The following is a 24,607-nucleotide window of genomic DNA, read 5'->3' as shown; positions in this document are numbered from 1 at the left end:
TGGAGTCTGTCTGTTCTCGGATTTCTGTAGTGGGTATTTCCTGTTGTCTCAGTCGGCTTCTTGTTTGGCGCTTCCATCATCTTCTTATCTGGCGCTTCCATCATCTTCGTCTTCAAGGTGCTCGGTAGTGGGCAGGACCACAGACTCAGTTTTAGCTTCTCTCCAGGTAACCCTTGGTAGTTTGGGTCACCGTTCTGAGATTCTTTAACCTAGTCCGTGGCCTACTTAGCCGAAGCTCCCTCCTTTCGACGCAGGAAATACCCTTCTCGAGATGGCACAGTGGGGTCAGGATGTTTTGAAAGTTCAAGTGTCTCTGTATCAGGGTAGCAGTTCAACGATGGTCGGTCCCGGTTCAGGAGCTCTTCTTGGGTGTTGACGGTGTCTGTCGTGGCCAGGGCTGGAGAGACCTTTTTGCAGTGATGAGCGTGCAGCCAGTGTTTCTTCCCCTCCACTCGAAGTGCGGTCCGAGTGGTGATCAGCACTTGCCAGGGGCCCGTCCACCGGGGTTCCAAACTCTTTGATCGCTGAAAGTTTCGGATCAGCACGAAGTCCCCCGGCTGGATGGCGTGACCCGGACCCCTGGAAGCATCGGGGATGGCCTGCCGCACCTGCTGATGAAGGACAGACAAAGTTTCAGTCAATTTGTACAGATAATCAGACATTAGGACATCCGGAACGTCATGAATGGACGTTGGTTTCGGGGCAGACCAGACGCTCATGGGTCGACCGAAGACAACTTCATAAGGGGTTAAGTGATGTCGGGTGGGGGTAGAGCGCATCGATAGCAATGCCAATGGGAGGGCGTCTGGCCATTTCAGGCCCGTCGTAGCCACTATTTTGGCCAGTTTAAGCTTTAGTGTGGCGTTGTGTCGTTCGACAAGCCCAGCAGATTGAGGGTGGAAGACTGCGTGGAATTTCTGTTTGATACCCAGCCCATTTAGGATGAGCTGGATAACGTTGGCTACGAAGTGGGGGCCATTATCACTCCATAAAACACGACAGAGGCCATAACGGGGGAAAAACTCCTTTAACAGGACCTTTGCAGTGGCCATAGCGGTGTTGTCACGGGTTGGATATGCTTCCACCCATTTGCTAAATGCGCACACCACGACAAGTACATATTTCAGGCCTTGGCATCTGTCTAGCTGGATGTAGTCCATCTGCAGGACTTCAAATGGGTGGTTTGGGACCCCAAATCCCCCCCGGGGTACTACAGTTCCCTTCCCGGGGTTGTGTTGCAGGCATATTAAGCATTGTTGGACCAGGCGTTTGGCGGAATCTGGGATCTTGTCATTGTGCCAAACCCTGGAGACAAGTTCGATCATGGGGGCTGATCCTATGTGGGCTGGGGAGTGTGCCATGGTTAATATGGGAATCAAGTATGAATCAGGTAGCAACCATCTGTTCGTGTCCTTTGTCCGCCAGCAGCCTTCATCGTCTTTCAATCCCACCCGTGCCCATTCAGTCAATTCGTGTTGTGTGCTAGCCGTTTGTATGTCTCTAATTGTGTCCTTGGCGTCAGTCCAGTTTTCTGCTTGTGACCTGGTCACGTACATACGTGTTGTCGTTCTATTTTCAGCTGTCGTTCGGGCGGTGATGTCGGCTAGTGCATTTCCCTGTCCAATAATGTCTGTCACCTTCTTGTGTGCCTGGCATTTGATAACGGCAAGTTTGTTGGGGAGGAGGACAGCTTCGATTAAGGCGGAGACTAAATCCCCGTGCAGAATGGGTGTGCCGTGTGAGGTCAAGTATCCTCTCTCCCTCCAGAGGAGCCCAAAATGGTGAACCACCCCGAAGGCATACTGGCTGTCGGTGTAAATGTTCGCCGTGGTTCCTGTTGCCAGGATGCAGGCTCTCGTCAAAGCAATCAGTTCCGCTGCCTGGGCAGATCGCTGGGTGATGCGGGCTGTTTCTACTACAGTTCGAGCCGTGGTGACTGCATAGGCAGCGGAAGTGGTACCATCGGAGAGTTTGATGCAAGAACCGTCCACCCACAACTCCCCGTCGGGGTCAGGGAAAGCTGTGTCTCTGAGATCGACCCTACTCCTGGTCTGTTCGTCCGTAAGAGTCACGCAGTCATGTACGGGGTGCACATTGGGGTCGTTCTCTGGCAAGGGTAACAGAGTTGCTGGGTTCAGGGTGGTGCATCTTTTCAGGGTGATATGGGGGGCAAGCAAGGTTAGTTCGTATCCAGTCAGTCGTGCACTCGTCAGATGTTGCGTCTTGGTTTGGTTCAGGAGGGTGTCGACTGCATGGGGTACCAGCACCGTGAGGGAATTCGAGAGTACAATCCCCTCACTCTGTCGGATAGAGACTGCAGCAGCAGCTACAGCTCGAAGGCAGGCAGGCAAGGCTCTGGCGACAGGGTCAAGAGTGGCAGAGAAGTAAGCGCACGGTCGTTGCTTAGGACCGATGGCCTGGGTCAGGACAGATAAAGCGCACCCCTCCCTTTCGTGAGTGTAAAGGGAGAAGGGCTTTCTGTAATCAGGGGTACCCAGGACAGGGGCTGAGCAAAGGGCATCTCGTAGTTCTGTGAAGGAGGTTTGACACTCAGGAGTCCAAGGGAGTGGGAAAGGGACGTCTTTGTTTAGGAGAGAGAGCAGTGGTTTTACAACGAGGCTGAAGTTTGGCAACCATTGTCGGCAGAAGGAGGTGAGGCCTAATAGGGAGCGAACCTGCTTCTGGGTTTTAGGGACAGGGGTGTCTAGAATGGTCTGGATTCGATCAGGGGTGAGTTTCCTTCCATCTTTGGACAGAAGGTGGCCTAGGTAAGTGACCTGGGGTAGGCAGAATTGCAACTTCTTCTTGGAGACCTTGTGGCCATTTTCCGCAAGGAAGTGCAAGAGTTGAATGGTGGCGGTAACCGCTAGAGGGGTGGTGTCGGCTGCCAAAAGGATGTCATCGACATATTGTACCAACACCACCCCGTCGGGTAACCGGACTTGGTCTAGTTGCCTTTTGAGGGCCTGGCTGTAGATGCTAGGGCTCTCCGTGTAGCCTTGAGGGGCTCGGCAAAACCTATATGAGCGGGATTTTAGGGTAAAGCCGAAGAGATATCGGCTGTCTGGGTGGATGGGGATGGAGAAGAATGCGTTCTTGAGGTCGATGACGGAAAAGGTGGTGGCAGTGGATGGAATCAAGGTCAGGATGGTGGTGATGTCTGAGACCACAGGGTACTGGGGTACCACCACTTTGTTGATCTCTCGGAGGTCGATGATGAAACGGTATGCTTTCTCATCTCCCTCTCCCTGCTTCTTGATAATGGGCAAGATAGGGCTGTTGCAAACGTTGCTAACCACTTCCTCTACCACTCCTGCGTCTATCAGTGACTGGATAATCATTACCAATGCCTTCTCGCCCTCTGGCGATATCCGATATTGTGGGAGTTTTGGGAGTGTTGCGTCTGGTCGGACAGTAATGTGCACTGGGTCGATTAACATACGCCCTACGTCCGAATCCGCTTTGGCCCACAGATACGGAGGTAGGGTGTCAAGCAGGGACGCGTTGACGTCGGTGATGGAAAACATGTGTCGGGGGAACAATGTTTAAGCAGAACGGGGTTGTCGTAAAGAAACACTCGAACTCCATCTTGAGAACACCTAATCGTCGCTCGGAAGTGTTTCAGTAAGTCAAGTCCCATAATGGCGTCAGGGCTATTGGAGGAAAGCAAGAACGTGGTGTCGGTGGTGTTGTTTTCTACGTCAAAGAGAATCGGGGCAGACAAAGGGTTGGTGGAGGGCGTTCCATCGAAACCTGTCGATGTTATGAGTGAGCCAGACAAGGGTGCCCTTGGAATCAGTCGTTTAGATAACGCACTACGTGTTGCGCCAGTGTCTACCAGAAATGGAGACTTGGTACCCAGGACCTTAGCAGTGACATAAGGGCCCTGCTGGTCAACATAGAGCTCGACTGGATCCCTCCCTCGCCCTTGGCTGTCCTATGCGAAGGTGTGAGTGTCGTCATAGTCAGATTGTTGATATTGGTTCTGTCTGGGTCGATCGAACGTATTCGGTCTGCTTGATCTGTCATTAGTCGCGTCATTTGGGGGCCCTCGTTGTGGTCCCTTAGGTCTCGGTCCGTTTGCTACATCCCTGGGGTCTCTGTTCCTGATCATTTCCAGGAGAACTGGGCACTGGCATTTCCAATGGCCAGTCCCTTTGCAGAAAGTGCACTGGTCATCTCTAAGGTCTGTGCGTCCACTGTAGGGAGTCAGAGTGCGGTCCTGGGGAAATGCAGTCTTAGGGACGTTTGTCTGGTAGTTTCCCCGGTATTGGTCTCGTCCTATAGTCACCCCTTGCAGTTTGGCAATCATCACCCTCTCTTTTAAGTCTTTCTTCTTTTTCTCTGTTGCCCTATCGTTTTCATTTTTCTGATGCTCATAATATTGGGCCATTTGGAGAATCGCTGTAGGTTTGGAGGCTGCCCAACTACTCTCGCTGGCCTGTAGTTTCTGGGAGATGTCCAATGATAGGCCCTTAACATAATTCTGGACAAACAGATGGTGTCCGGTTGCAGTGGTCATGTCCTGGCCGCTGTAATCGGAGAACACCGTTTCAAACCGGGAGAAGTATTCCGATACATCCTCCTGGGGTTTTTGGCGACAGGCTGTTACTATCGACCAGTCCACTTTCTTTTCTGGGATTAGGGTTTTTAATTTCTCTACAATTTTATCTGGGAGGTCTAGAATGGATTTCAACGGCTTTTGTCCTGGTCCCCGTTGTTTGTCCAAGTCATCGAGTTGTGACCAGGTATGTCCGAACAGCTCAAGGTGGTCGACTTTCCGGATTTGCTTCCACACATCAGCTGGTAGACATAACCCGAAGAACAAGTCGATGTCAGCCAGGGTCATGATAGTTGAACCCAGGGCTGTACCCAATTCAGTATAGAAGGCAGTGGGGTTTTTACGTAGGTCGGGTAGAGATTTCCGGAATGTCAGTATCTCTTGCCGGTCCCATGGCTGGTAGACCCAGTTGTATACTACCCTTCCCTTCGCATCTTGGTTGTTTGCATCATCGTGAGTCCCTGTACCCCGAGGAGGAACCCAGTAAGGGGCAGCCTCACGTATCGGCATCATGGTGTTAGATTGCTCGGTTGGTGGTTCGGTCACTACGGGGGCCGCGGATTTAGCTCCCGGCTTTCGTTCAGTGAGGTGGCGGAAAACCTCAAGCGTACGCGTAAGGAGGTCCGACACATCACACTCGCCCTCATCCCCGATATCGACCTTCCGGTACAGAGTCCTTAGGCTCTCGGGACCTTTGTCTCGATATCGGTCCTCGTATGTATTCAAGACATGATAACACAGTCGTACGGTAAAATGTCGTCTGTGACTCCCTGTATACGAGCTGAACATATCTGTGATGTACTCTTCATCATCCTTCCTTTCTACCAGTGTCCTTGCTATTTTGTCGATCCCCGCTCGCTCATCTTTGTCTAGCCTGTTTGTTCTTGCAAGGCCAGCCCCTCGAGTCTCATGCTCGTCTAACGTTGTCGTTGATGCGGGTTTTAATACAAGGGGTTCGGCTGGCACAGAGGCCATTGGGGCCGACGCTGCGGCGGTACCTTCGTTTGTACCTGGGGGTGGCGCGTGCTGCACCAAGGGTCGAGAAGGGGCGTATGGAGGGGGCATGTAGATGATAGGAGGACCTAACAGCAGGTCCTCATTGGCTTGTCGTTTCGAGGGTAAATCAGGGTAGAGCATGGAGGGGGTTCTAACCGGACACTGGCTTGGCGTTTCCCTTTCTAGTTTCTGTTTAGCTTTCTCTCTTTCCTCTATCTCCTTTTTTAGTGTCTGAGCAGCTAGGTGGGCTGCTTTTTGCAGCTCTTTTTCCAACCTACTCTCAGTTTTCTTTTTACGCTGTTCAGTTTCTTTTCGCCACATGCCGAAGCTATCAAGCATAGTAGGTGTTGTCTTGTTTTTACCTAGGGCAGTTTCTAGCATTTTTATTTTATCATCATCGAAGGATCCTGTCAGGGGCCATTGACTTTCTTGACCCTGTTTTGTATATTTATGCCATAGTTTACTATAGGCAATAGCGGTCAATCCATGCTTCATGAACATGTCCTTATTAGGGGTGCCTTCCAGTGGGGCTGGATGGTCCATCTCTAATAAGCGGTCCGGGCTAAACAGGCTACTAATCAGTGGGGAGAAGACAGACATGACGGCTCGTAACGAGGGACTAAAAAGTCAGCACTGCCTATCTTATCACTAGGTGCAAAGACTAGACAGAATATTTCTATTCTACGTTGTTTGCAGGCAGTGAATACCTCATGGATCACAATAACCAAAGACCAATAAATAACAATGGGGAGAATGAGTAGGTCCGCAAGGATCTGCGTTACCTACCTTTTTCACTATCTGCAAAAAGGGTGGTCTCCTCCCTGTTTGCAGACAGGGAATCTCCAGGAAACAATAATTTTGCGAACAACAGTTCAGTTTCAAGCAATTATAGGGTGGGGGAGAAAAAAATAAGCACGGCTGCTACCCTACCTATCCTCCACTGCTTGCAAAGAGAGAGACCTTTGTTTCTCCGTTTGCAGACAGTGAATCCCTCATAGATCAAGATAACAAAAGACCGATAAATAACAATGGGGAGAATGAGTAGGTCCGCAAAGATCTGCGTTACCTACCCTTTTCACTATCTGCAAAAAGGGTGGTCTCTTCCCTGTTTGCAGACAGGGAATCTCCAGGAAACAATAGTTTGTGAACAACAGCTCAGTTTCAGGTGATTATTGAGTGGGGGAGAAAAATAGGCACGGTTGTCTGCCCTACCTATCCTCCACTGCTTGCAAAGAGAGAGCCTGTTGTTTCTCCGTTTGCAGACAGTGAATCTCCAAATAAACAAAAAGAGCAATACTAGTATTTAACAAACAAGCAATCAAGCAATTTTTTCGCAATTTGTCGTGGTAACACGACCTTACCCGGACCGCATGGACAGTTTCCTGACTTCCGAATCCAGCGCCCGATCGTCCTCTCTTCTTCGTTATCCTCGCGGCACTCCTGATGGTTCCCAGTCAGGACCGTAGATCACTCGAGAGAGGTCTGTTCGGAACCAGTGAAGTTCGGATGATCGGCTGTCAGACGAGGGTCTATCGGACAGACGCGTTCCCGATCGTTGCAGTCGTTCACTTTGTCGTCAGGACCTCTCCCACTGGATCCATGGGTCGCTGATGGGCCCCACGCTTGGGACGCCAATTGTGGAAAAATACAAACTGGGGGGGCACTACCAACCAGAATATAAGATCCTTAATTATTGCCCGGCGATGTCGCCTCTTGAACCCACAAAGAAGTTAAACTATTGAAGAGGCAGGCGCTGGAGACTGGAAGGCAGGAAACAAGGTTTTTATTCGCTCCGGAGGAGAACACAACGAAAACGGACAGAAGGTATCGTTCTGAGGTGCTCTAACTGCATCCCGGAGGCCTGGCCTCTTATACACAAGTTTATCTCTTTATTACATGTAACACATTCTCGTTGATACTTTGATGTACGGAAAGACATCCTCAGAATCCCCCCTTCCCAGCCCGTTCCCATGCAAGGCTACAGTGGAAGTCCCCGCCCCGTTCACAACAGGTGATGATCATTGCGCAGCTGGGTATTCCGCCGATTCACGGAGTGTGCGGGTTTCGATCGGATCTCGTGGGATGGGGGGGGGGCTTTGATCATCTCGGGGGTCCTTTGAGGAGGGAAGCTTCCTATTGTATGGGGAGGGGCAAGAGATTGGTATCGGCAGAGCTAGGTGTCGGCCTGGGAACGGGGAAGACAAACGGGCACACGGGGAAAAGGGGTTTGCATCAAAAGGGCCGGAGGTCATGACGGGGAAGCAGGGAGGTGTCGCGCTGGGAACAGGATGAGGGCCTGGGGCAGAGCAGCGCCGAAGAGGGGTTTATGACTCAAGGCAGGTGCAAGCAGGGGGGGGGTTGCCAGCGAAGTTAGGAGAGAGAGAGAGAGACGCGCTGGCTCTCGGCGAGAGCAGGGAAGCCATGGTGTCCAAAATGGCGGCTGTTTTACGCGCACAAAAGGTTTAAGGAGAGCAAGAGGGCGCCGATAATGTTGACGGTTTTCAGCCTAACTTTTAACACAGGGACCAATGGGGTGAGTACACCCCCTAGCCTGCTCCTCTCCTGTGGGAGGGGAAGGAGCCAAGCTGTGATTGGGCAGGGCTCCCCAACTTCAAGATGGCCGGAGCCCGGGGTCGTGCTTCACCTCGCGTCTCCCACCTGAGAGGTGGAGGTGGCACAGGCTGGCACACCCCCTTCCTGATGTAGGGTTTCCCGCCAGAGTGGGGGTCAGAACTGGTGGGGGCCAGTTGCTAAGTACAGTAAGTGGTCTGGAGAAGCTCACAAAGGCGGAATGCCTTTGAAGCTTCCCCTGCCCAACCAGGGGGAGGAGGCCTAGCACCTCGTGCCAGGATGTGCATTGTTGCAGGCCCAGGAGAGCGGGGGCTCTCCACCCAGGGGTCCAGCAACATGTCTGCTGTATGGCAGCCTCTCAGACAAGACGCGGATTGTAGGTTAGGTTTCAGGGGGCATCTCTAAGATGCCCTCTGTAGTGCATTTTACATTAAATCCCACACTGGCATCAGTGTGGGTTTAATGTACTGAGAAGTTTGATATCAAACTTGTCAGTCTTCAGTGTAGCCATTATGGTGCTGTGGAGTTCGTAATGACAACCTCCCACCATACACTCTTAATGGCATCACTGCACTTACAGTGCCCAGGAATGGCCCTGGATACTGTAGGGACACGGGGCTCATGCACCTGTGCCCACACCACTGGCATAGGGCACCCAGCAGAGGGGTGGCTGATGTATGCTAGGGCAGTGGGTTTGTGGGCGTGGCACACAGGGATGTGTGCCATGTCGACTCTTTGTTTAGTTCTGCACCAGGACAATCAGCCTGCAAAGGCAGTGTGTGTGTGTCAGGCTACAGGGCCCCTAAGGGTTGCACAATGAGTGCTGCAGCACTTAGGGGTCTTTTCTGGTCACAATGCCCTGGGTACCTAGGGTACCATTTACTAGGGGCTGACATGTGGCCAGAGATGCCAACTGGGTTTAGACTTTAGTACAGTCGTTAGGGAAGGAACACAGGCCCTGGGTACCTGATTGGCAGAGACTCAGGGCACACCAAGAAAAAGTGAATCAGGTATCAGGCAAAAAGTGGGGGGGTGCTGCACCAGAAACTCACTTTCTCACAGGTGCGGTGGGAGATGGTGTCGAACACTGCAGAGAAGTCAAGTAGGATCAGTGCCACGGTGTGTCCTAGGTCGAGGAGGGGGCGAATTTCATCTGTGGCGGCGAGTAGAGCGGTCTCGGTGCTGTGGTCGCTGCGGAAGCCGCATTGGGAGGGGTCGAGGATGGAAGTCCCTAATCTCTTAATGGAGCAGGATGGCGTTTTGATCTTCTAATGTAAGCTTATTAGGCTGCTTGCCTCATCTTTAATGAGAAACGTAAGCCACCTAATATGCCCCAGGTGATCGAATGTAGTTTTAAGAAGAGGTTTATTTTTTCATATTTTGATAAATATATTTATTTAACAACCAAAAATGTTGTAGGCTAGGAGGGGGGTCCACTGCATTTGGTCATGCTGTACTCTTGACCTTGTCATTTATTAATTAAATACAAAATGTGTTAGGGGTCTTCATGCACAGTAGCAAACTATCCTAACGCTTATGACCATCAATGTAATCATATATTGCAAAACTCAAGAAGAAAGAGCTATTCATTATGAAAAACTGTAGTACTGCGGGATATTCTCTGGCCAAATTGCTCCGAAGTTAAAGAGGGGCTGTGAGAAATGCTATAAGCATTACACATCTTTGCAGGGTCCAACAATTATTATTATTGTAAAGATTAATCAATGTGCGGGTTTAGCCCCTATGTTGCATCACTCAAAAAACATTCACAGCTAAGGGAAGATTTCCAAAGAGGCTTGCATTTGCAAATTTAACATTTGCAGAGAGAAACAAACTTGATCATTGGGCTACATCAAATTCCTCACATTATTAGCTGAGCCTAAATAATAACACAATGGTTCTTCAACATCAGGATATTGCAGATAGCAAAGTAAGCAAAGGAGGGCTGGAACAAAACACCAAAGTCGCCAAAGGATGCTTCTGGACCTAAAGGTACATACAGTGTGCAACTCCCCATGAATTCTCTCAATTATTTAATAAACAAAACTAATGCTAATAGACTATCAAGGTTTATGCTGTTTTAATCACAATTATAATAGTATGTGTGTTGAGACATCACTACACCCAGAGCAGTGTCATATCTGTTATAATGAAAGATCTACTGCAGTAGGTTGAAGTCAGCTGAACGTGCTGGTACAGCTAAGGTTGATTGCTCCAAGACATAACCCTTCCATTACATGCACAAAGGCTCTGACATGAATTCTCTACATAATCGTAATGCTGTTTTGGTAAACCTTTCACAAACAGCAAAATCATCTTACCTTCAAATGCTGGTCCTTCACATCCAATTCTTTTTGTAACACATCTATAACTTGGTTTTTCCCTAACAGCACTTCTTCTTTTTCATGTAGTTTCTGCTTCAAGGCTTTTAGTAGCTATTAGAGAAAAGAAGTATGAAAATAGCAGTGTTAAAAATCTTGGTACTATGCAACTCTGTAAAATAAATAAGAAAAGAGGCTTAAACCATCTAACCGCGTGTGTGCAAAAACATACAATTGTGAGACTGTTAAGGAAAAGTGACTACAGATGGCTTGGGAGTAAGTTATGAGCTCTTTTCTATACTGTACTTCTGTACAACATTCAATGCCAAAGAATCAACTCAGTGCATTAGAATGAATACAACTGAGTCTGCAGCGCAAAGCATGAGGGCTAGTTTGGCACACAGCAAAACAAAGCTGCATGGCTTACTCTTCTTTTATGTGGGACATTGTATGACTGGACAGTCATGAATGAAATGGCTCTTCCATCTAATGCAGCTGTATAACAAAGGCTAAAAAGATTGTCTGCCCTAAATCTCACCTCCTTTGACTCAGGAAGTCAAAATGGGACCATCAGTGGATTTACTATTTTAACAGAAAATAACTGGTGTGATGTAATGTAATGCTATTTATATGTAACATCTTTTATGGTTTTAAACAAATAAAGAAAGAGGGATCAGTATTAAGGAGATATGTACTATTTTTGCCCATATAAAATATATCTGCACCAATTCCGATTGACAACAAATAGATGAATTATTTTTGAAAACTGTTACTAGTATAAAGAGAAGAAGAATACATTTAGATACTAGTGGAAGCCAGGCTGACTGACAAATGGCGAAACAGAAGGGCCAGAAAACAAAGTTTCAATCTATCACCTTCTGCACCCAGGTGTATGTATTATTCTTAGTAGCAGAGCCAAAGGTCTTGCCTCTAGCAAGAAAGATCCCTGACAAAAAAAAAATGTACATTAGTCATGAAAGCAGAAGGTTCGGATTTCAGCATAAAAAAAATAATGGAACCCAAAAGACTGGATAGTATTCACTAGTAGTATGAGGTATCAATTTACTACCACTATTAATAATGATAAGCCCTGTGTGATCTCACTGAAGCGCCAGTTGTGAAAAACAACCAGGTAACTCCCTGCTGATCAGTTGCAACTCCAGAATTCTATGCAAAAGGATCGTATAGTACAGGTGTACAATACCACTGATAAAATAAAAAGAATCATGCATTTAAACATTCAATATATGAAAAGTTATTTCAATGCACTTTGTACAACAAGCATACATATTCAATCAACAGTACGACAACTGAAGGTAAATATGGAAGAGTTGAAAATGAAAAGAAGGTAAGTATACTTCTTGTTTCTAGACTCCTGAATTTCAGGCTTCTAATTCATGCTTTTATGCACTAATGTAAGATATTCTATTTGTGGTTATCAAACTGAACTTCTTTCTGGACTACTCCCCACACAATACTCATTTCCTGACTGTTCTCTGTGGAGTCTGGAAGCCAGTCATTTCCAAAGCTGCAATGGGAGCCTATTAACAATATCTAGCACGTCAAATGTATTGGTCACTGCCTTGTTACTGGCAATCACTACTTGCCTTAAAAGGGTAATTCTATTTTGAGAAGTGAACAGTGTACAGTTACTAAATTTAATATTGAGTTTATGTATGTGTTCCTTTACAACAACAGGTCAACGCTAGCTCTGTGTACACAATACCACAAGAATAAAACAGACCTGTTCAAGATCAGCACTGGCATCTGATTTTGCTGCCAGTCTGAAGAGTTCCTGCTCATGATTTTGGGCTTGTCCTAGCAGATCCTTCTCTTTTTCCTGGATGATATTTTGAAACACGCGAATCTGAAAACAACCAGATGAGTAATTTATGAGTAATTTATGTGCTAGGCCATAAACAAACAGTTTGCACACAGCATTTAGTCACGCTTTTAAAGCAGCAAGTATGAATATTGCCCGAACAAGTCAAGATGTTCTTACCTTCTCATGTGGAAAGTACAATCTTAGCAGATTAAACATATTTTGATGTTTTCCATAAATTCAGGAGATCTAAGTGATATAGGTGCAGCACACCTACCCCATCCAAAATTTCCTGTATGGTAGTTACAGAGAAATAATGGTCAGAGTTTTGCATGAGGAACTATATCCTTATTAAGGTTCTCTAGCATGAGGCAGTGACGCGCCTTCATGTGACCCATAAAGACCTAATGAGAAAGAAATTACTGTCAATTTTATGACCTATATTAAATACATCTCCAATTTGCAGGGTAGGGTTGGAACCAATAGATGTTTACCAGCAGAACGCAGCTGTCTAGAAGGAACATACCTGTAAAAGGGATGCTCAACTTTTTCAGGGCCTTGGTTGTGCAGTGCATAATGTGCAGTGCATAATGAACAATGCAGAAGGCCTTGAAGGCAATTTGTTTAGGTAGTTAAATTCGGACCACCAGTGGATTTGTTATTTTAACACAAAATAACTGGTTTGATGGAATGTAATGCTATTTATATGTGGTTTCAATTAATCTTTCTATATTCGGTTAAAACTATAAAAGATGTTATATGTAACATATTTTATGGTTTTAACCGAATATAGAAAGATGGATTGAGACCATCAGTGCTAAAGAGATATGTTCTCTTTTTGCCAATACAAATCAAATCTGCAGCAATTCAGATTTTTAATACATAGATGAAGTGTTTTTGAAAACTGTTACTGGTATAAAGAGGAGAATAATGCATTGAGATACTAGTGGAAGCCAGGCTGACTGACAAATGGCTAACCAGAGGGGCCAGAAAACAGATTTCAATCGATCACCTTCTGCAACCAGATGTATGCATTATTCTTAGTAGTAGAGCCAAAGATTTTCCCTCTAGCAAGAAAGATTCCTGACAAAAGAAAGTGCATCAGTCATGAAAGCAGAAGGTTTGGATTTCAGCAAACAAAAGATAATGGAACCCAATAGACTGGATAGTATTCACTAGTAGTATGTGGTAGCAATTAACCAACACTGTTTATAATGCTAAGCCGTGTCTGACCTTACTGAAGCAACAGGTGTGAAAAACAACCAGGTAACTCCCTGCTGATCAGTTGCAAGCCCATAATTCTATGCGAAAGGATCTCATAGTGAGGGTGTCCAACACACAGGGAGCCATTGCAGTTTACAAATAGTAGCAGGGACTGCTATTTAGGAAGATCCAAAGAGTCTTGCTGCCGCATTCTGGACAAGCTACAACTTGTCAATGGCTATCTTATTAATGTCCAGAAACAGCGCATTGCAATGATCCGTCCTGGATATAATCAGTGCCACAACCGCTTGTTTATGCTCAGGAAGAGAAAGGAACGGAAACACCTTCCTAAGGGCCTTAATCACCCAAAAACATGATGATACTGTCGTACTGACCTGAAGATTAAAGGACCGATTGTTGTTAACCAAGACACCAGGATTCTTTGCGGAGTAAGCAGGGCTGGAACAGCATTTCTGGCCACCAAGAATGGGTCCAAATAGATTGTTGGCTACCAAAGATCAAAACCTCGGTTTTGTACCCATTCAGTCAGAGGTAATTTGTTACATCCAGGTGGCCACAGCTTGAATGCAGTTGTCAAAATTTTATGGTGGAGGCCTCTATGTCCTTTGTGGTAGACAGAAGTATTTGTATGTTGTCAGAATAGGATAACACCTGAAGCCCAAAAATCTAATCAGTTTGGCAAGCGGGGAGACATATATATCAAACAAAGTTGGGCTCAGGGATGAGCCCTGCGGACACCCACAGAAAGTGGCTACTCGGTCAGAGTAGAATTGGTCCACCACCACGTTTTGTGACCTATCCGTCAGGAAGGATGACAGGAGCTACAAGGCTAAGTCTGTGACCCCAATTTCTTGTAGGCGATCAATCATTATGATGGAAGAGTTGGTATGAAGGCTGGGGATAGGTCCAACAGAATCCGCACCGCCGCCTGTCCAGCATCAACCATAGATAAGATGTTATTGACTGAAGTTATTAGTGCCGTCCGTGAGAAAGTGGCTCTATATATACTGAACCAGAATAAGGTACATTGTGTATAGAGTTCACAAACCCCAGAGGTATAATGTGAAAAAGTAGCTCTGTATTTACTGGACTAGAGTGAAGTACAGTACGTATAGAGTCCACCAACTAGGGCAGTGGGTCTGTGGGCATGGCACACAGGGATGTGTGCCATGTCGACTCTTTGTTTAGTTCTGTACCTAGGCACTCACTCTGCAAAGGCAATGGGTGGGTACCAAGGTACAGGGTCCCTAAGGGTGGCACAATAAGTGCTGCAGCCCTTAGGGGTCTTCTCTTGTCACCATGCCCTGGGTATCTAGCGTACCATTTACTAGGAGCTGATAGATGGCCAGAGATGCCAATTGGGTTTTGTTTCAACACCGATTGTAGGGAAGGAACACAGGCCGTGGTTACCTGGTTGGCAGGAGCCCAGGGCACATTCAGTCAAAGCACATCAGCTGTTCAGAAAAAAGTGGGGGCATACCAATGCAAGAAAGATGGCACTTTCTCACATATAACAGAGGTTAAAGCCAGGTGTGACCTTACTCTCTAAAGTGGTAGCTTGGTCGAGCAATAAGGCAGTACCAGAGGACAGTGTAAAGCATTTGTTGTACACACTCAGTCAGCAAAAGGTTTCACACACTCAAAGACTGAACTCCAGGCCAATTGTTTTTATATGCCCCTCCGGAATCCCCAGCAGTCACAGATTATTACGGCGTTGTCTGTTCTCCTGGTCCTCCAGTTTGGACATTACGTCGACTAGGCATGCCTCGTGCAAGCTCCTCTGTTCTTTAGCCTTCTCGGCCTCTGCCTCCAGAATCTCTGTCCTGGCTACCACCATTGCTAACCGGTCACCGATATCAGTACAGGCTTTATTGAGTTTCCTCATCCCGCTTTGCAGCTTCTTGGAGGCGACCTTGGCAGAGAGATTGTCTGAGCACACTTCCTCTTGGAATGGCTAAATGGAATTTAGGATAGATGCAAGAGTGGGCATGTCTGCTTCGTTGCTGCCCCCAGGGGCTAAATCGCCCTTCTCAGGTGGCAGAGTGCTAGAGGCAGGTGAGAGAAGGCTGGGAGAGTCACTGTAGTCCCATTTTAATTGATTCCTTTTTCGCCTAGATTGCCTCTTCCTCATTACAGTATCAGCTGCTTTACTCTGGTTTTTCTCCTTCTCACTATCGATCTCATCCGATTGCACATCCTCTGCTGAAGAGGAGCCTTCTTTTCCGGAGCCCGAGTCAGACAATGATCCATCTGATACAGAGTAGAAATTATCAGTGTTCGAGTCTGAAGTTTGTGGCGGTGGGCCCACCAGAGTGCCCCTGCCTGCCAGATTTCCTCCTTGCTCCTGGGTTGCGATCAAAGCTGTGCACAGGTCTGTTAGTGTCTCATTGCCTTCATTTGATCCACTCTGCATAGGGTCCTGGGCCGCTGTCAGGGTATCCGCCGTTGTTTGCGGGACTGCGTCTGCAGTGGAGACTTGGGGGGTACTGATGGCGGGCTCTCTAATGTTTGCACTGCCCCCCTGGTTAGCTGGAATTGCGGGTCTTACAACAGGAAAATGACTAGTGATAGAGAGGGAGCGCCCTTGCATTACCGGATTTGATTTGGCAGTCTGTTTGATGGCCCCCAAGTCCCTCTTACCTTTCAGCGGCGGATCTACCTTCTCGCCCTCTTTTTCTCCCTCAGCTTGCATCGCGGGTGGTTTGGTTTTTGTTTTCTGACCCCTCGTGGTCATCCTTGTAGTCTGTAACAGGGTCTCGAGTTTCACGGCTGCTTGTCTGGATCCGAGCTCAGGAGCAGCTGCCTTGCCGCCGATAGCCACTAGGATTGAGACAGTGGCGGTGAGTAAAGCTCGGTGGCAGAGCGGCGACCGGACACTAAGCTGCACTTTCCCGTAAAGCTTCACTCGCGAGCGGTAAAGCCTTCGAATTTTACTTGTGCTCATTAGGATTAATGCTTCTGATCTCCCCTTTTCAGAAAGCGATCTGGCCGACTAGCAGTCCGCCCGTCAGACAGCCCGCTCAGTGCTCCGTACACGATGCTGCTCCGTGAACGATGATCGTCGAGCATCAGGGAACCCCCAGCATGCAACAGGCGAGGTGGCTGGTTTACTGGTCCTCACACGGCCTCCATCACTACTCCCCCCTCTACAGGATCTGTATGAAGTTTGACTTTGTGTTATGTAGCTGCCCTATTAATTAGTTGTCAAACCCCACATTAACATCTGGTGGGGATGGCTTTGAGGGGTAGAAATCTGAATCATTAGTGATATCAGGATCAGTGTTATAATCATGCCATGGGTCTGACTTCTGTGGTGAATTGACAGGGCTTAATGGCATTACATCCTCATCTAAACCTCCATGCCCCTGTGAATCATCACTCTCCTTTAAATCTGAAGAGTGTGGTGGTGAAATTAGTAAGTTAGGGTTAGCAGGTGGTGGAGGTGAAGGTGGAGAAGTGTTAGTAGAAATATTAATCTTTTTAGGAGGAACTGGAACTTGGTGTAAATGTTCTGGTTTTCTCTTTGCAGGCTGCTTGGTGACTATATGACCAGTCTTTGGATGGATAAATATAGTAGTCTGCTTTGGATCTGGGAAGAAAAGGTCTTCAGACTCCACAAACTTGCTAGGGGTCGCAGAAATATCCTTAGGGACTGATTTTGGGTGTTTTGGGACATTGTCCGGTACAATCGCTTTACTCGGTTCCGAAGTTTTCTATATGCTTCGGTGCCAAAGGTTTTTCAGTTTGTTTCAGTCCCGAAGATTTATCTGTTTTTTTTGGTGTTGGTGGTTTATCTGGCTCTTTCGGTGTCGATGCCTTATCAAGTTGCTTCGGCGCCGACTTTTTATCTGAGTCTTTCGTTGCCGAGGGGTCTTTCGGTGCCGAGGGGTCTTTCAGCGCCGAGTATTTCGTCGGTGTCGACGTAAGAGGAAGTGGCCCCCCTGAAGGCTGCACCTTCGGTGCGGAGGGTGGTTTGTCGGCGCCGAGTGGTTGGCTCGAGCCGGATGGCTTTTGTCTGTCCTTCGGTGCTGGGCCCGAGGGCGGGGCGTTCGAAGTCTTGGTACAGTGTAAACCTGAGCCTGAAGGCGAAGGTGTTACCGGTGCCATTGTTTTGGGCTGGGTCGGGCCGAGGCTTCAGTACTAACGTCCCTTTGACCAGGAGTGATGTCACCATCGGCCTCGGCGTCGGAGACGTCTGCTTCGGAGTGCAGGATCTCTTCTGGCTCCGGAAGGTTATCGGGACCTGGACTGAAGATGTCGCAATGGAGCCTGTGCCTCGCTGCATGTCTCGACGTCTAGCTCGATGATCCCGGATAGTTTTCTTCGATTTGAATGAAAGGCAGGTTTCACAATTGTCCTCTCGATGTTCTAGAGAGAGGCACAAATTGCAGACAGGAAGTAGGTCCGAGTGTGGAAATTTAGTACCACACTGTGGACATTTTTTAAATGGAGTCCGTTCCATCGACGTCCGTCTCTATCGTCGTGGGTAGGCCCAACGGCCCGCGTCGAAGTTCGCAGGCGTCGAAGAGTGATGGAAACTTTCGAGGTGCGCATCGAAGGCACGTGATCGAAACAGTACTGTCGGTGAATGTATTTGCCCATCGAAGAGGTCTGGAAACGGTTCCGAACCGAGTGCAGCAAGTTTCATTGGAACCCGATGACGGAAAAAAACAATCTAACGATGGAGCCGAAGCCCATGCGCACTCTACACCGAAGGAGGAGTCACCGGTCTTTTGAATACAAGGCTTCTTCAAAGACAAAAACAACATGCAATCATCGGAGCCCAACACCAGATGGTGATCTATGCAAAGTGTACAATCTGCAGCTCATTTACCTCTAACCAAACATTTCATGTATTAGTACCAGGTCTGGAAAAATCTATGCCTTGCTAGCATATAACCTGGTGTAATATGAGGGATGGCATTTATTTATTTTCATTTACTTATTTTAGAGGTTTTATATAGCGCTGGCTGGACCCAGGGGTATGAGAGCGCTTTACATTTTTTTTTTTAGACAAAAAGGTCAATAAGACAGGGAACATACATAGCACCAGTGAATATATATATATATATAGCATATAAGTCTCTGCATGACAGATTTCAAAGTGATGAATATGGGAAATAAGCACACCAAAATGAGGAAGAAGTGATAATCAAAAATATCATAAGGCACAAATTGAAAAGAGAGCCGGAAAAATTGCAGTCAGGATAGGGAGGTTTGTGGACAGTTAGGATGGTAAGGGGCAGAAGTGGGTGGGGTTGGAGGGGATGAGGGCTGAGGGTGGACAAGGGAAGGGGGGGTGCAAGGAAAAGTGAAGGTGGTAAACAGGGATGGGGAAGTGACGAGGAGGAAGGGCGAGTAAGGCTGATAAAGAGAGGGCGGATGCATCTAGGGTCGGACAGATGTGGCCGGTGGAGAAGAACAGTTAGGGATTAGGGTCCCCAGTATTTATTGAGGAGATGTAGTTTGAGTTCTTTTTTGAAGCTAGAGTAGGAAGGGTTGCAGCGAAGATCAATTGGTAGGGCATTCCAAATGCAAGGAGCGTTGCCAGAAAAGGATCGTGACAGAGTGGTTTTCTTTTTTAGAAGGGGGGGGGATAAGAAGGAGGGTGTTGGTACTTCTCAAGGAACGGGAGCAGCCGGCTTTAGTGAGTTTGTTAGCGAGGTAGGTCGGAGTGTTCTGATGGAGAATTTTGTGTGTAATGCAGGCTGTTTTGTAAGTGGACCTACCTTCAATGGGGAGCCATTTAAGGGTTTTAAGGGCAGGGGAGATGTGGTTGAATCGCTTGCAGTCTGTGGTAAGCCTAGCTGCAAGGTAAAGCACAGATTTAAGAGGTGCTAGGTGGATCTTGGGAATTCCGGTGAGAATGGCATTGCCATAGTCGATGCGAGAAAGAACAAGGGATTGGACTGCTAGTTTGAAATCATCAATAGGGATGAAGGGCTTAATTTTCTTAAGGTGGCGGAGAGTGAAGAGGGGCACCTTTGGCAGAATTGTTGATGTTCACCTTGAGGGTTAGGGGGTTGTCAAGGGAGATCCCTAGTGATTTGACTGAGGAGGACAAAGATAAGGAGCAGTTGAGGGCATTGAGATCTGGGATCCAATTCTGTATGGGGAGTTGGTTATTTTTAGGGGAAAAAATAATAATTTCAGTTTTTTTAGGGTTGAGTTTGAGGTGGTTAATGTGGTACCAGGCTTGAATCTTGATGAGAGTGTTGTTGAGGTGAAGGATGACAGCATGAGTTTTAATCTTATAATAGAGTTGGGTGTCATCGGCGTAGAGATGATAGTTGATCCCGGCTTGTTTAAGAATGAGTGTGAGGGGTTCCATGAAAAGGTTAAAGAGAGAGGGAGAGAGGATGGATCCTGGTGGAACTCCTAAGGAGAAGGAGGTAGGGTTAGATAGGCAATTTTGGACTTTGATTTGTTGAGAACGGTATTGTAGGTATGAGACGAGCCATTTGTGTGTCGTACCATTCAGGCCGAATCGATCTCTAAGAACATTGAGTAGAGCAGAGTGGTTAACAGTATCAAATGCTGCAGAGAGATCAAGGAGGATCAGAAGGCTAGATTCGCCATTGTCAAGTGAGTGGTGGATGTCGTCAACAATGTTTAGCATGGCGGTTTCAGTGCTGCATCCTTTCCTAATGCCAGATTGGAAGGGGTCTAGTAAGTTAAAGTGTTCAATGTGTCTATCTAGTTGGAGAAGGACACATTTCTCCAGGGCTTTAGAGAGAAGGGGAAGGTTGGAGATGGGACGAAGGTTATTGAGGTTGTTTGGGTCTGCCAAAGGATTTTTGATAATGGGGGTGATTTGGCCAAGTTGCAAGAAGTGGGGACACTGCCGGTGGCAAGGGAGCTGTTGATAATAGAGGTCCAGGAAGGGGTGATGATGTGTTTAAGGTTTTGGACAAGTTTGGAGGGGAGAGGGTCTTTGGTGTGGGAGGAAGGCTTGAGTTTGGTAATGATGTTAAAGACGTCTCTTTCAGTGACTGGCTGGAAGTTATGCCATGCGGCATTGTTTTTAGGAAGGGGATTAGGATGGTTGGAGTCCAGGAGGTTGGAGGGTAAGGGGGGGTGAGGGAGAACAGTGTTGTGATGGGTAGTGGTGAGTGTAGGGGGAGTTGTGATGGAGGGGGGATATTAAGAGAGATGTTCGGAATGGCGGTAGGGATCACAGTAGAGAGGAAGGATTGCTCAATTTGTTTAATTTTGTCTGAAAAAAGAGAGCTATTTCTTCACATCTAGTCGCCGAGGCCAGTGGGACAGGGGGAGCGGAAGCAGTTTGATTGCGCACAATGTTGAATAGTTCTCTTGGCCTATTCTGTGCTCGATCTAGTAGTGTCCTGAAGAAGGAAGTTTTTTGACTAAAGATGTGCTTTTTGTAGGACGATCTAGCAAGTCTGAGGCGGGCCAGGTTAGAAGGAGAGGGGTGCTGTCTCCATAATTTTTCTGTCAGTCTGAGTCTGCGTCTTTCATTATTTAGCTCTGTGTTAAACCATGATTTGGGGGGGATATTTCTTTGTTTTTTGAGTTTTAGAGGGGCTAGAAAGTCGAGGGTATCAGTGACTGCTTTGTTATATTGTTCGGTTAGTTCATTAGTGTTAAGGGAGGGAGGGATAGCGAGAAGTTGGGCATGAAGTTTGGATTCAAGTAAGTCGGGAGGGATATGACTGAGATTTCTGATCAGTTTCATGGGTTTAATAGTTTTGGTAGGAGGGGGGGAGGTAGAGATAGTTATGGAGAACAGGATAAGGTGATGGTCGGACCAGTCAATGGGAATAATATTAGATAGGAGGGCTAAATCCTTGCAGGTAATGATAGCGTCAAGGGTGGCTCCTTTTGAATGGGTTGGTGACTGACAGATTTGTTTGAGGTCATTAATTTCGAGAGGGTGGGAGATTGAGGGGCCTTTGGTATCATTCCAATGGAGGTTAAAGTCTCCCAGGAAGATGTTTTTAGATTTGGAAATTGAGGGTTGATGAGGTTAGATAGCTCATCAATGAAAGGGTAGTGATTTCCGGGCGGATTATATATATTGTGAAGGCGGATGGGGTGGGAGCCCTGTATTTTGAGTTCGGCTACAAGGTATTCAAAGGAGGCATATTCTGCGTTATTGATAAGGGAGAGCTGTAGTTCGTCTTTGAAGATGATAGCTACACCACCGCCTTTTGATGTATTTAAAGACCGACATCCAGTGAAGAAGAAAATCTCAGAGAATACTCTTGTAAACTACATGGAGAAATAATTCTCCTACATGAATGTAAACTCTACCAAGGCATTGCACTTTCGCTTTGACGCAATGGTTTCTATGATGTTGCTTGTTCCCCAACAATTAAAAAATATAATTTTTAAAAAACAGGTAATAACCATAATCTCAAACACTTCCAAAATCAGTATGCTTTAGCCCACCTCAGACACAGAAGGAAGATGGATTGTTTCCAAATTATCTAAAAAGGGGTGGAATTTTATGTGGCTAACATACATAACCCTAACAGGGATGACCAAACGTTCTGGAATGACTGGACACAAAACTTTTAAGTCATTTCTGACAAATCACTCCTTCTTTTAGCGGGCGACTTTAACCTCCAGTTTGACCCTACTATTGATAAGGACTCTACATGTCGGTACAACCCTCCTAAAACGCATAAACATATGGAACGCCTCTGCAAAAAATTAAATTTAAACGACACGTGGAGACTACAATACCCAGAAGCAAAAGAATATATACTCTTCATACTCCCTTGTCTCTAATCAGCTTTAAAACTAAACCCAAAACACTCGCTGGAGATTGAATAATGAAATACTAACATCCCCTGAAAATGTTATGAAGATAGAATCATCAATTGAGAATTTCCTAAACGATAATCTCGAAGCAGAATATTCCCCATTAACCAGGTGGGAGACTCTTAAGGCCACTATCAGAGGTACTCTAATAAAAATTAGGTAAAAAATAAACAAAGAAGCTAATTCCAAACTACGAAAACTAGAAAAAGAGATTAAATCATTAAGAGCATTTCCATATACGGTCCAAAGACAATTCCCTCCTCTCTTCCCTCACGGCTAAAAAATACGAATATAAACAAAAAGCTGGCAGTCGCGCACAGAAGATGCGCCAAAGTCAAGCCTGCCTGCACCCGGCGGCATTCAGCCGAGGCCAGGTCCAGTCACTATGGCCAAAATCTGGAATATTCCTCAAATATTCTTAGATCCTGATCTCATATGAAACACCACCTTCCTGTAAAAACTTGACAATTTAGATATTTTACAATACAAACAGCCAGATATCAAACAGACTGAGAGTCTGCAGACATTTAAAACTACTACAGAGAATGGAACACAGAAACGTCTAAGCCCACAGCGAAAGATTTATCCATCGTATATCTCAATACACGCACGTTGCTCAAACATTGAATGAATAAATGAATAAAAGTATTTTTTTGTATAGCGCAACGTTCACTCCAAGGAGCATCTTGGCGCTTTAGATGTCTGAGGGTTGTTCGGTATCTGAACTTCTTATCACATTCAGTACATGCATATGGTCTCTCTCCTGTGTTTGTCCGCTGGTGAGAACTAAGGTGTGCTATCTGTCTGAAACACTTCCCACATTCAGTACACTCATGAGGCTTCTCCCCTGTGTGTATGAACTGGTGTGCAATAAGGGCTGAATTGTCTCTGAAACTTTTCCCACATTCACTACATTCATGTGTATTCATTCTTTTGCAGGTCATTTTTTTGACACATGATTGCTGCTGATCAATGAGAAGTGTAGGGATCTCCGTTCTACAGTCGCCACTTGCATATGATTTTTTTCCAGCACCACTGTTCGCTTCAATATTGTCTTTGGGATTTCTACAATCTTTTTCACAACCTGCAGGTTCTTCAGTTTGGCTCTTGGTAGGATTTCCATGATGCCCCCCTTTTGCCTTCTTGTCTTTTCTTGGCCCAACATTTACAGAACAGCTTTCAAATCCCTTCTTATATGGCTTTCTTGGTGCCATATCTTATAAGTTGCAATCTCTTATGTGATCTCAGAGCCTCACGCTTGTCCAGCTGAAATCCTCCAGAATTCCTGAGCTGACCCCGGCGCCTCTCCACTCCTGTGGGTCGGTGCACCTCCGGCTGCAGACGTGAAGCCTTGGTAACACCTGTCCCGCCCCCTGGTGTGTCTCACCCCCGGCGCTGCAGTAGCAGCCGCAACCAGCCATACCTCCCCGACATTCAACTTGAGGTATTTTATAGTCTAGATTCTGAATCCCCCGACATATTGTTACTAATGGAAACTTGGTAAACAGAGGACTCTATGCCTGACATCTTAGCAGCACTCATGAAGAATTATTACTTACTCAACTAGAACAGACCTCAGGGGAAAAAAAGCAGAGGGGTAGCCGCAATTATTAACAAGCATTTGCAATGCAATAGGTCTCGCATTAGGAAAGTTTGAGCTATTGGTATTGTAAATAACACATTTTTTACTTACGTGTTGGTTTTGAAAATAGCGAAATTAATAGCTTTGTCATTTACAATGCCAATAGTTGTGACTTTCGCAAATGTGACACCTATAGCATTTGTAATGCAATATGTGTTGTATTTACGTGACTTAGATGTATTGATATTACAAATAAGAACAGCTTTTAATTTTTTTAAATAATTAATACTTACATAAAAGTTATTGTAATGTATAATGGCAATAGCTTAAATTTTTGTAAATAATTTTTGAGAAGATTATGTTCAGTGTATTTTATTGTGACGAAAATCCAAAAACAGAAGTGAAATATTAACATGTTTTTGTGACATTTGTAATAAAGCTTAAAACATTGAGAGAACATATTTGAACCACTTGTTGAATGGTTGCACAGATTGATGCTGTGGTGGAGCGGAGTGATGTTGTGGTGGCGACGAGTGATGCTGTGGCGTTCAGTGATGCTGTGGTAGCGCATAGTGATGCTGTGGTGATGTGATCGAGTGAGTGCGATAGATAGAGTGAGTGCAATAGATAGAGTGAGTGCGATAGATAGAGTGAGAGCGATAGATAGATAGATAGATAGATAGATAGATAGATAGATAGATAGATAGATAGATAGATAGATAGATAGATAGATAGATAGATAC

At 46.3% G+C, this 24,607-nt stretch overlaps 1 protein-coding gene across 1 annotated transcript in view; it reads right to left on the bottom strand.

Moving 5' to 3' along the window:
• Positions 1 to 24,607, bottom strand: part of LOC144826026 (uncharacterized) — a 658,919-nt gene that overhangs the window by 425,116 nt on the left and 209,196 nt on the right. The window contains exons 8-9 of the mRNA XM_078684302.1: positions 12,194 to 12,316; positions 10,450 to 10,563 (exon numbers count right to left, since the gene is read on the bottom strand). Coding sequence (XP_078540428.1) covers positions 10,450 to 10,563; positions 12,194 to 12,316 — 237 coding nt within the window. The remainder of the gene's footprint in view (positions 1 to 10,449; positions 10,564 to 12,193; positions 12,317 to 24,607) is intronic.

Source organism: Lissotriton helveticus, chromosome 3_2 (assembly GCF_964261635.1).
Source record: "Lissotriton helveticus chromosome 3_2, aLisHel1.1, whole genome shotgun sequence".
Classification (NCBI taxonomy): Eukaryota; Metazoa; Chordata; class Amphibia; order Caudata; family Salamandridae; genus Lissotriton; species Lissotriton helveticus.
Note: the sequence above shows the minus strand (reverse complement) of the source record. Positions and strands in the feature narration are given on the sequence as shown.